This window comes from Podarcis pityusensis, assembly GCF_964106645.2.
Source record: "Podarcis pityusensis genome assembly, chromosome: 13".
NCBI lineage: Eukaryota > Metazoa > Chordata > Lepidosauria > Squamata > Lacertidae > Podarcis > Podarcis pityusensis.
Genome location: NC_138038.1, coordinates 29,904,028 through 29,919,550, shown reverse-complemented (window position 1 = coordinate 29,919,550; position 15,523 = coordinate 29,904,028). Strand labels below are relative to the sequence as shown.

The window sequence follows — 15,523 nt, the reverse complement described above, 5'->3', positions numbered from 1 at the left end:
ATGTTGATGACCTGGTTAGTGAGGTAGAAGTGGAAGGATCATTAGGCGCAAGTGATCATGCTCTTCTGAAGTTTACTATACAGCGGAAAGGAGCAGGCAAGCATACTAGGACTCAATTTCTTGACTTTAAGAAAGCCGACTTCATAAAACTTAGGGAAGTGCTGGGTGAGATCCCTTGGACAGTAATACTAAAAGGTAAGGGAGTTCATGATGGCTGGGAGTTTGTTAAGAGGGAGATAGTAAAAGCACAACTTCAGGCAATACCAATGAGACGGAAACATGGAAGGTGCCTAAAGAAGCCAGGGTGGCTATCTAAAGAACTTTTAACTGAGTTAAGATTAAAAAAAGGATGTGTACAAAAAATGGAAAAGGGGGGAAACCACCAAAGAGGAATTCAAACATATAGCCAGCACATGTAGACACAAAGTCAGAAAAGCTAAAGCACAGAATGAACTCAGGCTTGCTAGAGAGGTTAAAAGCAACAAAAAAGGCTTTTATGGGTATGTCCGTAGCAAAAGGAAGAACAAAGAAACAGTGGGGTCACTCAGAGGAGAAGATGGTGAAATGCAAACAGGGGACACAGAAAGGGCTGAACTCCTCAATGCCTTCTTTGCCTCAGTCTTCTCCGATAAAGAAAACAATGCCCGACCTGAAGAATTTGAAGCAAATGATTCAGCAGAGGAAACACAGCCCAGAATAACTAAGGAGATAGTACAAGAATACTTGGCTAGTTTAGATGTATTCAAGTCTCCAGGGCCAGATGAACTGCATCCAAGCGTTTTAAAAGAACTGGCAGATGTGATCTCAGAACCACTGGCAGTCATCTTTGAGAATTCCTGGAGAACAGGCGAAGTCCCGGCAGACTGGAGGAGGGCAAATGTTGTCCCTATTTTCAAAAAGGGGAAAAGAGAGGCCCCAAATAATTATCGCCCAGTCAGTCTGACATCAATACCAGGGAAGATTCTGGAGTAGATCATTAAGCAAACAGTCTGTGAGCACCTAGAAAGGAATGCTGTGATCACCAATAGTCAGCATGGATTTCTGAAAAATAAGCCATGTCAGACTAACCTGATCTCGTTTTTTGACAGACTTACAAGCCTGGTAGATGAAGGGAACGCAGTGGATGTAGCCTACCTTGATTTCAGCAAGGCATTCAACAAGGTGCCCCATGATATTCTTGTAAAGAAGCTGGTAAAATGCGGTCTTGACTATGCCACCACTCAGTGGATTTGTAACTGGCTGACTGACCAAACCCAAAGGGTGCTCATCAATGGTTCCTCTTCATCCTGGAGAAGAGTGACTAGTGGGGTGCCACAGGGTTCTGTCTTGGGCCCGGTCTTATTCAACATCTTTATCAACGACATGGATGATTGACTCAAGGGCATCCTGATCAAATTTGCAGATGACACCAAACTGGGAGGGGTGGCTAACACCCCAGAGGACAGGATCACACTTCAGAACGACCTTGACAGATTAGAGAACTGGGCCAAAACAAACAAGATGAACTTTAACAGGGAGAAATGTAAAGTATTGCACTTGGGCAAAAAAAATGAGAAGCACAAATACAAGATGGGTGACACCTGGCTTGAGAGCAGTACATGTGAAAAGCATCTAGGAGTCTTGGTTGACCACAAACTTGACATGAGCCAACAGTGTGACGCGGCAGCTAAAAAAGCCAATGCAATTCTGGGCTGCATCAATAGGAGTATAGCATCTAGATCAAGGGAAGTAATAGTGCCACTGTATTCTGCTCTGGTCAGACCTCACCTGGAGTCCTGTGTCTAGTTCTGGGCACCACAGTTCAAGAGGGACACTGACAAACTGGAACGTGTCCAGAGGAGGGCAACCAAAATGGTCAAAGGTCTGGAAACGATGCCTTATGAGGAATGGCTAAGGGAGCTGGGCATGTTTAGCCTGGAGAAGAGGAGGTTAAGGGGTGATATGATAGCCATGTTTAAATATATAAAAGGATGTCATATAGAGGAGGGAGAAAGGTTGTTTTCTGCTGCTCCAGAGAAGCGGACACGAAGCAATGGATCCAAACTACAAGAAAGAAGATTCCACCTAAACATTAGGAAGAACTTCCTGACACTAAGAGTTGTTCGACAGTGGAATTTGCTGCCAAGGAGTGTGGTGGAGTCTCTTTCTTTGGAGGTCTTTAAGCAGAGGCTTGACAACCATATGTCAGGAGTGCTCTGATGGTGTTTCCTGCTTGGCAGGGGGTTGGACTCGATGGCCCTTGTGGTCTATTCCAACTCTATGATTCTATGAAATTCTATGAAATTCTATGATACTATGGAAAACAGATTCATGAGCAAAAAACAAACAAATATGGACATACTGAAATGTAAAAGAGCAGCTTCATCCCCACAATAAATTTGTTTTTTTAGTACCGGTACTTCTAACCATGTCTACTCACATGTTTGCAAATTCCTGCACTGTGGAGGGTCCCTTCCAACTCCACAATTCTGTGATTCTATGTCAGTATCCCAAAGAATGGAGTGAGAATTACTTCCTGATAAAGGGTTAGCATTGCAGCCCTGACTTTAGTGTTTTTGGGACGGGGAACAATGTTTATTAGAGCTGACTTTTTAGTAGCATCCACTATAGAAGAAAAATCAACCCTAAATTCTTATGAAATGAAGAGGTAATTTATAATAAACATGACTCTGGTTCACTAATTAAAGAAATTCAATTAGTTCTTCGTATTAGCTGTTCCCTTTTGTTCAATTCAGGCTTCAACAAAATAATGTAGCATTTGGGTGAAAAGATGCAGACCAACAATCCAGCACTGGAGGCTAAGATAGAAAAGATCTCCACAGCTATCATGTATTTCCCCTTGGTGCTCAAGTAGGTTGGAACAAAGGATAACCACACACTGCAAAACACTAACATGCTAAAAGTGATAAACTTGGCTTCATTGAATGTGTCGGGTAACTTCCTGGCAAGGAAGGCCAAAGTGAAGCTGGCAATGGCCAGGAAGCCAATATAGCCAAGGACACAGTAAAACATAATCACAGTCCCCTCGTTACATCCAAGTATTATTTCTTCAGCCATTGAGTATACATCAGCCTCTGGCAATGGGGGAGAGATTTCCAGCCACACAATGCAAATGCTTCCTTGTGTAAGGGAGCAAGAAAGTACAATGGAATTGGCCAGCCTCTTTCCCACCCATTTCCTCATTCTGGATCCTGGCTTGGTGGCCATGAAAGCCAGAACCACAGTGAGGGTTTTTGCCAGCACACAAGAAACAGCCACTGAGAACACGATGCCAAAAGCAGTTTGTCGGAGGAGACACGTCACCTTCTGAGGCTGTCCAATGAATAGCAGTGCAGAAAGGAAGCAGAGCAGGAGGGAGAGGAGGAGAGTGTAAGTGAGCTGCCGGTTGTTGGCTTTGACAATGGGAGTGTTGTGGTTCTTCATAAATGTGAAGAGAACTAGAACGGTGACCAAAGAACAGGAAAGAGCAGAAAGGGCTAAACTGAGCCCCACAGGTTCTTCAAAAGACAAGAAGCTTATTTCCTTGGGAATACATAAATCATGGTTTTTATTTGGATATGTTTGTTCTGAACATGTGGAACAATCACTCATATCTGAAATGGAAAATACATGGTTTAATCTCACAAACATGCCATTAATCCCTCTTTTTTTAAAAAAATATATATTGATTTTCACAAAATTAAAAACACACTAACAAATAAACAGACAAACATAAAGTATAACCTTATTGAAACTAATCCTCTTAACATTGTTAAGTGACTTCCTCGTATCCCCCTAGTTTAATTTCAATGCATATCATTTTAACGTTTTCCCAAAAAACATGCCTTTTATCTCAAGAGCAGCTGATTATACATTTTGAATGTATAGCCCTGTTGTGATTAAATATCACATAAACTCCCTCCTATTTCTAAAGACATTATTGCTTACCCTTCTGGTCTGAAATCTTCCCTTCTGGACAGGGGATGCAATCATAGCAACAAAATGGCTCCCCTTCTTTTGCTTTCTTGCTTGAACCAGGACTGCACTGCTCACTGCATAGAGAAATAGGCCTTGCCTAATCCATGAAGGAAAAAAGAGAATTATGGAGTCATTATGGGGATGGCTAATTTTAAATTATCTTATTTCAAACTGAACCTTTAGGCACCAAGTGGTGATACAGGCTGACCTTGTCCAGAATGCACTCATTGTGAGGAAGGAACCATGTGCCCTTTCTAAAAGTGAGACAGTGAGGAGGATGAGGAGAGGGTGGGCATTGAATGCAGAAGGCTGTTTTCATAAACAGAAGACTGGTCATTTATATTAGCTGCATTGCAGGAAATAACAGTTTACGGCTCCCCTGTATCCAGCAGCTGAAACAATGTTCTAATTGTGCCTTACGATAGTGGCAATGCCACAGTCAAGGAGTGTGGTCATGTCCATTTTGTTCCATTTGAATTATTTAACTCTGGTCTCATTGCCAATATTCAATATTCAATCAATATTCAATCAATTATAGGAATAAATATTTTTAAAGAAACATGCTATTGTGATGGTATGGTGCCAGGATGCTGTCGTCGGCTCCCGAATGGTTACCCAGGAAAGTATAAAGACAAGGAAATGTTTCTTACAGTCCTTTTTTTTATTTCAGACTTTTCAGAGAGAGGCTATAGAACCCTGCCTCTTGGATAACGGTGTTGTCCCGAGTGAATCTCCACCCTCACTTTTTCTGTTTCCAACTTCCCCATCCATCAACATAATCACCTCCTCTACAGGTGCTCCTAAGTGCCCTATGTCTTTGAGCTCCTTGCTCTCATACATTTAAGACTCACCAGGGTCTGGGAGATGGAGGGTCTGATATGATTTCTAATGACAACGTGTCAGCCAAGTGTTGGTCCAGCTCTCCCATGATTTCCCAACTTTCCCCCTCATCTGTCTCTGAGCTGTGACCTCCCTCAAATGCCTGTTGTAAATACAGTATATGCCATCTACCTCTTCTTCCTCCCTAGAAGAGCCAGGATGGGGAGATGGATTCCACCATTCCTCCTTTGCCCATTACCTAACACTGTAGCCTCCTCTCATCAGTCAAAGTACCCAGAATAGTGAGGTTACTGGATCAGTGAATTACAAAGTATTAAGAGCTGTTTTGTTACAGGCAAGCGGGAAATAAAGTTTTCCACTTGTTGAGAGGGAATAGGACTCCTGTCTGGTGGTGCTAGCTAGATTGCTCACTTCCCTGACTCTCACTCAGCAGACTTCAAGCAGCTGACAGAAATCATTGCATAAAGAAAATGCTTAAAAGTGACATATAGCTTGGTCCTATGAAGGGAATTTGATGTTTTGGGTAATATTCAATGATGCAGTATTCTGAGTGTACTCACTGAAATTAGTGTGCGTGATACCTGAGGCCAGGTGAGGGGTAAATTAGTGATAAGATGCAGGGCATGGGTATTAGGTTGAAGATCAGAGAAATAGGTAGGTTTCAGCCAAGGTATTGGATATGTCTGCGGTATCAAGCAACCCACTTCCTGCCAGTACAGCCGGGGAGGGAGGGGATGTGCATCCAACCACCAGCTGCACAGGAAGGAAAACATGGCCCTGGGATGATGTCACAGCCATGCTGGGAACCAAATGCCACTTCCTTGGATACCAAATAAGTGCAGACTAACTATATATTTCAATCAATAATGAATATTTTACACATCTTCAATGCAAAAAAGGCATATTCTTTGTTCACCCAACAACTTATCAATACATAAAATCAAAGAGCTCCTGAAGAGGAATTTCATGAAGTGTACTTTGTATAATCAGTTCCCAAATTCTTTATAAATTCCAAACTCAACATTGAGCAGAGAAACTGTGTTAAAATCAGGACTGAAAATAGCTACAATCTGATTGTACCTGATTAAACCACTTGTGCCAAGTTATAGCATCCTCATGGATGGTGAACATTTCACCCGAAGATGTCTGGGGATCCATTCTCCCAACTTCAACTTTATGAAAGGATTGGTTTTGCGAAGCAATCCAATTAATAACATCAAGCCCAGCTTCCAACTCCCCCTTCTGGTTGAAGGAAACTGTGTCTCCCACACTATTATTAAATGACACACGCCTGAGGAAATGATGAAACTAGATTTTGAAAAGAGAGAAAAGAGAAGTTTGTGTCAGTTTTACAGATGAAGACCATGCTAACTGTATCTAACAAGGACCAGAACTGTCTGAGAGATAATTTACTGCACTATTTTAACACCAATCTATGGCACAAGGTCTCAAGGGAAATCTGGCCACATTACCTGCCACAGCTGATAAAACTGAGATACCAGCTTCCTATTGTCTTCCAGTAATCTTGAATTGAGTCTGGCTGAAAACATGGCATGGAGAGCATGGGCCGTGGCATAAACAGCATTGTATATACAGTAGCTATGGCCCGTCATGCTCATTTCAAAAAAAGGTGTAGGAAGCATTTCCAGGTTCTCCTCTCCAGTGCAAATATTCGGATCCATAACATCTGTGACTATACTAGGGAAGACACAAGCAAAGGCTTGTTGCCAGAAGTCCTTGATGAAAAAATCACCATCTGTGGTGGAGGGACTTATGTGTTCAAGAAATTTGTGAAATTCTGGTAGAGCATTAGAGTGAATTGTGAAAGACAGAGCCCCATGGATTATTTGTGCATCCCAAGTCCTTTGATAAACTGCAGAAGTCAGCTGCATCTGGGCTGTCATTATCCACACTTTACCTCTTACATCCTCTCTCATCTCTTCTTCTTCTGATAAATATGGAAACCATCTAAGAAATATCATTGAGTAAGATTCTCCGTAGACGACTATCACATTGGCATTGCTACCCATTACTTTATCACGTATTTTCGCACCCTGTTGTAACAACACTTTTACTTCAGTGATGAAAGATACTTTGGGGATTCTTTCTATGAAGGCAAAACAGATACCACTGGAGGAAAACATTGGAACCACTGTTTGCACAAATTGTTCTCCATTCTCAAGTTCCATCGTAAGGAGCCCAATCCATGTCCACCCGAAATGCAGAAGTAAGGAGAGAATCCCCTCATACTGAAGGGCTTCTTGGGGGACCATTTGGTAGAAGGAGAGGCCTGGAGTTTTATCATGCATGATGGGAGCAGGACCATATGTGAGCTTCGTGGAGGAGAAAAAGAACAAAACAAATAGGAATGCTTTAATGGAGATATTCAGTCAGATTTTATTCAACATAGCAGCACAATAAATGAAACTGCATAACTACGAGAACTACCTTATCCCACATGTGCCTATGTGATCGCTATGCTCTGTGGAATTGGCATTGCCACTGGTGCATCATAATATATTTTCTTCATTCATAAAAAGAACGTGATTGTTTAGTTTGGTAGTGCCTACACTTTGTAACTCCTTGCTTGTTTAAATCAAATGGTTGGCTTCACTGTCCTCTTTATAATCACTGTTAAACCATTTTTTTGTTTAGATTAGCCCACTCCGATGCTTAGAAAGCTGAGGTAATTTTAATTTGCTGCTGTATTTTAACTTTTATATGTTTTAAGCTATGGTGGTGATTCTTTTCTTGATTTTTTAAATTTTCTCTTCTCTTAACTGTTTTTATGGTATTCTTTACCACCAAGCGTTTTTTTAAAAAATAAATAAATAAATAAATTATCATGACTCATGGAGTTCAGTTCCTATGGTTCAATTAATGAATGCAAAATATTCTTTAAAAAAATGAAATGTGTTTCTTGTGTTCTACTTTGTTATGAATGGATGCCCTCAAATTAAATTCTAAGAGCTGGAGCTAGAGGAGTGTAAATATGAGTATTGATAAAGGAGATGAAAGAGGATATCATGTTTCAGAGAAACAGTCTCACTGTGTTTCAACCCTGACATCCTACTTTACTGTGTCATTTATTTATTTTCCATTTTCCAGATTTTGTTATAACATCTGCTTGTATTTGCAGAAGAGTGTTAATGCCATTTGGGATGGTCATCACTGCCCAAATGGCATTAAAAGTATTTTTCTGGACCAGGGAGATTCATGCAGAATCTATCCTGATCCTTTTCTATGGCACCTCAAATCCTTTAAATATATGCATCCCCTTCATATAGGCACCCTCCTGCCTGCATCTCTACAAAGACAATGGAGAGAACATCAAATTTAAGTGGTGCAATCTAGAAGGCATGCAATGCTACTTGTTTGCTAATTTTAGCATAGTCTCCCTAATTATTAACGAAATGTTCCTTAGTTGGGGTCAATGCTCCATAACTTTCCACTCCCCTTCTGAGAAGTGCACTCCAAGATCTGCCTCCCATACCATTTTCAACTCTCACTCGACCTCCACCACAAAATCAACCATCATATTCATAGCTGTCAACTTTTCCCTTTTCTTGCGAGGAATCTTATTCGGAATAAGGGAATTAAAAAAAGGAAACCGTTGACAGCTATTATCATGTTATAAGTTTCTGAGGCTACGACCTTTGCATCCCTGGTGCCTTTCGTATATATCTGCCCAAAGATTTGTGGCTTTTAATATATTTCTCAATAATTGTCTTCTATGAAGATTAACAAAGCTGGAACTCTGTTAAATCACCTTCTTCTCTGCTCTGAGTTAATGCATCTAAACTCTTCTTGGGGAGTGACTGGTTTCATTCAATCTGATACTGAATTCTGTATAAGCTCAGATAACGAAACACATAGAGGCATGAAAAGGTAAAAGAACCTCATGCATGTTTGTGTGTGAGAGAATGTTATTTTGTTTTTCTTTATTCTATAAACAGATTCAGGATTTTTTATTTAAGGTTATATTTTTCTTCACAACACCAGTTTCCATATTTTAACCTTTAAGCCACAAAGTGAAATATGGTTGGCCATACAAACATTAAGGGAAAAACCCCTTAAACCCATTGTGCTCAGCACAGAGACTGATAATACCTGTGGAATTTTGTAGATATCCAAGACTGTTGCTGCATGAAGAGAGGTTAGGGGGTCAAGTCCCCCAATGACGGCTATCAAATCATTCTGAGTGTCACATTTGTAGTTGGGGACGAATCTGTCTGGGCTGGACGTAAGGAGCATTGTGGCATGATAAGTCCCCCTTGCAATGAAATAGCTGTCAAAGATGTGGAAGCCCAAGGTTGTATTGGATAAGATCTGAGGGTTGCCATTGATCTCCTTTACTGCAAATGCCAAGGCAAGGACATGCTGGTAATTCTTAGGCACCACGCTGGAATGAGAATTGCAATATGAATCAGAAAGATAACTTACATTGTGTAAAATTCAAATTACTGGTTTTTCACCAATGTAGTAGTAGTAGTAGTAGTAGTAGTAATAGCAGCAGCAGCAGTAGTAATACTCTGCCCATCTGACTGGGTCACCCATGGCACTCTGGTGGCTTATCCTTTGCTAATTACCAATGTGATCCAGAAGGTAGTTTCAAATTACTCATGACCCAGAAAATTTTCACATAATAAGCAGAGGTGTTCTGTTAAAGGTACAACAACATAGCTTTACTCAATGTGATACAAAGTCTATGTCTGGCCTCAAATAAGCTTTTAAACCTATAGTCACACATCAGGGAATAAGTCTTATTTTACTCAATTTCACTGTTGGATTGTGCTGTAAACCATTATTTGAAATGTAGCGCACAAGGGCAGGAGATGGTATTATGACATTCAAGTCCACATTTGCATATTGTTTTTCTAAAGTTTTGGTTATGGATTGTATTTTTTTAAAAAATAATAATAATAATATTGCAACCCACCATGGGACCTTATGATGAAGTACAGGTAAGAATAAAATTGATGATGATGATGATGATGAAACCGCCCTGCTCATTTTATAGACACAAAGCTGAAACTTTGCATGTTGCTTTTCTAAAGTTTAAAGCACCATCCTTGTATTGGCTAAAATCCAACCTAAATGCTTAACATCTTTCCCAGAAGCGAGAATGGATTTAGGTCTGATACTCATTTATGGCCAAAAGAAAGTTCAATAAAATTGTTTGACTTCAAAATAAAAGTAATTGGTATCAAAACCGTAATTTAATTTGCATATTTATCTTTAAACCCGATATTCTTACATCCACTTTTTGTATAAGGATAAACAGCTCCTTTTGGACCCTGAAACAGCACAAACAAAGAAATTGGAAAATTACATTCATCATTTTCAGTATTGCCTTTCTACAGCTGAAGCCACAAGCCTTGCTTTTCTATGGGTTAAAATAAAATTAAATGAAATAGCTTAGCATTTTTGAAAATAAAAATTGAACAGGTTGTATTCATAACTATAATTTTACGTTGGACACTCATTTTTTCAACCCAAATAAAATGTTTAGGTTTTGGTAGCCAACCATTCTGAGCCATTAATCATCACTTCGCCTAATTATGGAAGTATCAGTGGTCAATAACCAAAACAATAAATTTTGTAGTGGGGGGGGGGTTGGGGGAGTGGAGAGGATGTGAATATGAGACCAAATATATGTTCTTATCATATCACACTTGCAAAAAAAACTAACTCATATTGACTGTTTGAATCCCCCCCCCCCAAAAAATGTGGAGTCCATTCATTTAATACGTTCGGGGACCTATGCAACATCCCCACCATCCATCCATTTTTCTAAGATTATGGAGCACTGATGGGTGATATCTCTATAATCCTGCGTTCAGACAATGCATTCATCTGATTTATGTATCCTCTAAAAAAAATTCAACAGCTTGTCCTTCTATGGGCTGGGCAATTGAGAAATTACCTGTTTAGCTCTATTCTTTTTTGAAAGTAAAAAAAAATAATAATACAAAAGGAAACAAGACACAGTAAGACACAGATGTAAGGTTTAAGCTATAGGGTGGACTATTCAAATGAACAAAGAAGGGATTCCCTTACATGAACTCTTCAGGCAGTACCTGTGGAGGTTCTTCAGTGAAGGTTAAGGCATTGGAGATGATGTAGCCGTGAGAAGCTATGCCACCAAGGATGAGGTCTCCTGACTGGTGATACTTGTGAAGTGGAGGGTGTGGGTCATGGACATGACACTTCACAATGTGAGCTTTGCATGTCGTGTGAGGTGGCAGTACAAGAAGCATCACCAGAAATATCAGCATCCTGAGTGCAAGGACAAATCTTCACTTGAGGGACATTACACTATCTCCATTGTCAACTCCCTTATTAGAGTGTCTATAGCTTCAAAGGCTAATATGTATGTTCATTCAGTCTGTAAAGAGGCATGCTGCCTTGAATAATAAATATTGCTGGTAGAAAGCAGTAGTTCTAAACTCTAATTGGTATATTTAGTAAATGGTATCTTTCAATTTCTTTTTTATTCAAATTCCACAGGGAGTTTGAGAGGCAGCAGAATTAATTATTGTCATTTTTTGATGTCAGGTTTTCACTGTGGAATAGCAGAAGGGAGCTAGTTTGTCACTTCTGAACATATCTCCCCTAATCAGTTGCGCATTGAAATGAGAGCAAATAATCAGGTGTACAACACCATGTTTTGGAGTTAGAAAACACATAGTCAGAGATGAAACACAGCTTTCAGAGGCTGAGCAGGCTGAGAGCCAAGGAGAGGAGATAAGCCTGGAATGTGAAAAGGGGGATAGGGCAGCCAAGCTGCAGTAGAAAACTAATCCCTGAGTACAAAGAGCAGGAGGAGGAAGTCCAAGGGGGAAAACACAAACTGTCAGTTCAAATTCGGGCTCAGAAGCAGGGACACCGGAAATAGCCTGTCCAAAAACATGTAGGCTCGGGAGAATATGCGAGAAGCAGGAAAAAGAAAGAAAATGAAAGTGGGGGTTTTGTTGCTGGGGGAGGAAGAGGCGGAGCTCAGACATGCCAACAGCAAACTTGGGAGAAGACACTGAGGACTGAGCTCTGCAGTGATTTATGTGTTTAAGCAATAAATCTAAGATAGTTACTTCCGGAGTTGTCTCACTTCTGTGGGAGAGACCCAAGCCATTACACACATGAACATGTCTTAGGAGGACCACACTGAATATTCATACTGAACTTCATTCTGGGAGATATCAAATGTCCTCTCGTTGATTACAAATGGGGACAAACCATTGGTGGGAAGAATTACCAGTCAGGGTGGGGTGTAGGGAAGCTTCATTTACTTTTAACAAATACATGTCTATTCTTCAATCAGTAACTCAGTTGCCTTCAAAAACCCAACTGCTGAGTCCTTTGAAACTAGACTCAAATGCTTCTGGGAAAGACATTTCCTTAGTATGTTACTGGGGCTGTGCCCATGCTACATAGAATAAGAAGCTTATATGCCAGGGGATACAGAAATAATGTTTTGTTTTGTGTTGTTGTGTTTTGTTTTGTTTTTTAAAAATGTGAATAAGTTTAGTTTGAACTTGCAGGACCCTCAATCAGCAAGTGGAAAATGTCTGGCTTGATCTCACAAACATGACATTAATCTCCATAGCAACCAACCCCTTTCTTCTCATAGAAATATTAGTTGCAGTATGCTGATTGTGGAGATTTCTAGAGCTGCACATCAAGAGTCAGCAGAAGACTGAACACAATCAGACCTATTCAGGGGAATCTGAGCTTCCCAAGAGTCCCATGAAGATAGCTCCTTATTTCCCTTGGGTGGGTCACACAGAGTGATCTGGCACTATCAGTGTACTATGTGTTGAATGGGAAGTCTAAAATGGTATGTCCCCTGCAGGGAACACAGTAGCGAAGACGTTCCGAGCAGGATTGAATCCACTACTCACAGCAGTGCAGATTATTGTGAAGCAGTAGCCTGCAGGATTCAATCCTCTTGCTCTTGGCTTGGAGAGGGGAAGAAAACATAAATTCTCTTTACACCTCATGACTTTTAAATTAGAGTTTTGAAAGGACTATTGGTTGATTACATTTCCATCCTGAATGTTTCCCCATGCTAAACCTTAGCTTATCACAGTTGTTGGTAATTAAGTAGGTGCTGTGTTGACCTTGGACTACTAGTATCCACAAGAAGGTATCCAAGAAAAATTAAAAATTACTGTATTTTAAACATCTTTTCCATGAATTTATATTACAGTATTTCATATCACATTTGTGGTACTACTCTAAGGCAGTGGTTTTCAACCAGTGTGCCATGGCACCTTGGGGTGCCTTGAATGATGGTCAGGGAGGGTTCCCTCCTTTCTCTGATGCCCTCATGCATCTTCCTCCCAATGGCTTGTTTGGCTGTTTGTTGCTGCAGCCCTGGCTACAAGCTCCTCAGGCGAATGGTGCCTCTGGGGCTGGCCAGGAGGTGCTGTTTGCCTAGAGCTGAGGCGGCCTTGGAGTAGACAAGCAAATGAGTGAGGGAGCCCAGCCAGCCAGTCTGCTAGCCCTTTCTGCTGGGAATGGACAGACAAGTGGGAGGCTGGGCAGGCATGCACCACGCTGGCCTTTCTTGTGTTTGCTGTCTGAAAGGCCTACCTGGCAGTTGAAGGGGAGCCCTTCCGCCATGCAGGATCAGTGGCGTCTGCTGTTGTCACTGATGCCTCCCAAGGTGAGTAAGCTGCTGTCCTCATGTTCACCTTTGACCAGTCTCTGTCAGGCTACTAAGGCTGGGGGCATCTTCTTCCCAGGCCCCTGTGGGATGTTAGGAGGAGTCACCTCTCTTGGGGGGTGGCTCATGGACCAGGGCTAGTTGCAGCTGCTCCCTGAAGGACTCTCAAGGAGAGATGAGGAGCCTGAGGAAACACTCCACAAGGGAGGGTGTTCAGAATTGGGTGGTGGCCTGCCAGCTCTGCAGCTTTTGAGGCTTGGAGCATGTTCTCCCACAGGAGAGCCACGGAAAGAATGTAGTTGATCATGGAAGCCATGGACTCAAAAAGATTGAAAACCTCTCATCTAAGGTGTCTTATTTAAAAAAGAAACAATTAAGCAATACATTACATTACAGCTAACCAATGTAGTACATAAAGTAGTTTCAAGTTACTCATGACCAGGCACATTATTCAGCTTATGATCAAAAACATTCTGTTAAAGTGTATCAATATAGAATCCCTCAATGCTGTACAAAGTCTGGCCTTCAAGAAGGTGGCAATCCCTTAGTCACTCAGTTGGGAGTAAGTCTTAATGAACTCAATGGCAGTTGGAGTGTGCTTTAAGTTATTAAATAAAAATTTGAAAAGTAGCACATCATACCAGAATATTTCATTAGGAGATTAAAGTCCAAACTTCATATATTACTTTTCTAAAGTTGTGTTGTGATTTTTTTAATATATATATTTTTAAATGTTGTAACCCACCCTGGGACCTTACAGTGAATGCTTGGTAATGAAATACATGATGATGATGATGATGATGATGATGTAACCATCTCTGCTCAGTTTACTGACCCAAAGGCCAAATTTTGCATATTGCTTTTCTAAAGTTGAAAGCACCATCCCTGTATTGGCCAAAAGAAAGGTCAACAAAAATGCTAGACATACGGTATTTCCTAGAGGGGTGAATGGATTTAGCTCAGATACCCATTTTGGGCCAAAAGAAAATTCAACAAAATTGCTTGACCTAACAAAAGAAAAGCGAGAAATTGATATCAATTTAAAACTGAGATTCTGAGGGTTTTCAATGATCTCTTTCATGGCAAATGCCAAAGTCATGATGTGATGGTAATTATTAATTATTACACTAGAACAAGAGTTGCATTCCACATCAGACACGTTTCCCATGTTTTGTAAAATGATCACCAATGAATCATTTTTATATATTGCAGTATTGCCATTTTTTTTCATAACCCTTAGCCTAAATTGCCCTAAGCAGAAAGGAAGTATATTTGTACTTAATAATAGGTAGTGTGCTTCGCAGTAAGGTAGGGTGTATGGGCTTATAAGGGAGTGGTAAGACCTCTGGTGGTGAACAGGTCATGCTGCTTCAGGGATAGTTTGTCCACCTTTGGCACCCACCCTGCCCTCAGTTCTCATTTGTGGCTCCTAGAAGCTGTCACCATGCCATCGTGACCACATCCCAGGAAATCTCTTTGCAGCTAAACCAGGTGAGTGTAGTCAATGGGTCTCAAACCCTCAGCAGCTTTCCACTGAGATGATACTGAAATTGGAGATTAGCTGTTAAATTATTTACCACGTGTGCAAAACTACAACACTCACCTGCATAGATAGCAGCTGCCTAGTTGGAATACGGCATCTCTAGCATATCTGTCTAGGCCCACAGAGTCATGATGCTTTGTCCATGCTCTAGAGAACAGGGAACCTCCTCCCTGGTCCTGGCACACCCTTCCCCATACCTTTATTTCCCTGAAGCTTTCTTCAACAGTCAAACCCCAAAGCCACCATTATGAGGATGCCAGTATTAGACTGTTCACAAAAAGTAGGTAAATCCCTTACATAAGTTCTTCAAACAATGCTGGTGGAGGTTCTTCAGTGAAGGATAATTGTTTGGAGATTATGAAGATCTGAGAAGCTAGGCCACCAAGGATGAGGTCTCCTGACTGGTGATACTTGTGAAGTGGGGTGTGTGGATCATGGACATGACACTTCACAATGTGAGTCTTGCATGTCATTTCAGGAAGCAGTGCCAGCAGCAACACCACAAATGCCACCAT

The 15,523-nt window shown here is 40.9% G+C and overlaps 1 protein-coding gene across 1 annotated transcript; it reads right to left on the bottom strand.

The window, feature by feature from the left end:
- Nucleotides 1-2,691: 2,691 nt before the first annotated feature.
- On the bottom strand, nt 2,692-15,523 carry LOC308460792 (vomeronasal type-2 receptor 26-like; the record flags this gene model as incomplete). Its single annotated transcript, XM_080977327.1, has 7 exons — nt 2,692-3,522; nt 5,878-6,105; nt 6,270-7,130; nt 8,908-9,199; nt 10,042-10,094; nt 10,878-11,076; nt 15,306-15,523. The coding sequence occupies 7 exons, from the start codon at nt 15,521-15,523 to the stop codon at nt 2,692-2,694; spliced, it is 2,682 nt and encodes an 893-aa protein (XP_080833453.1).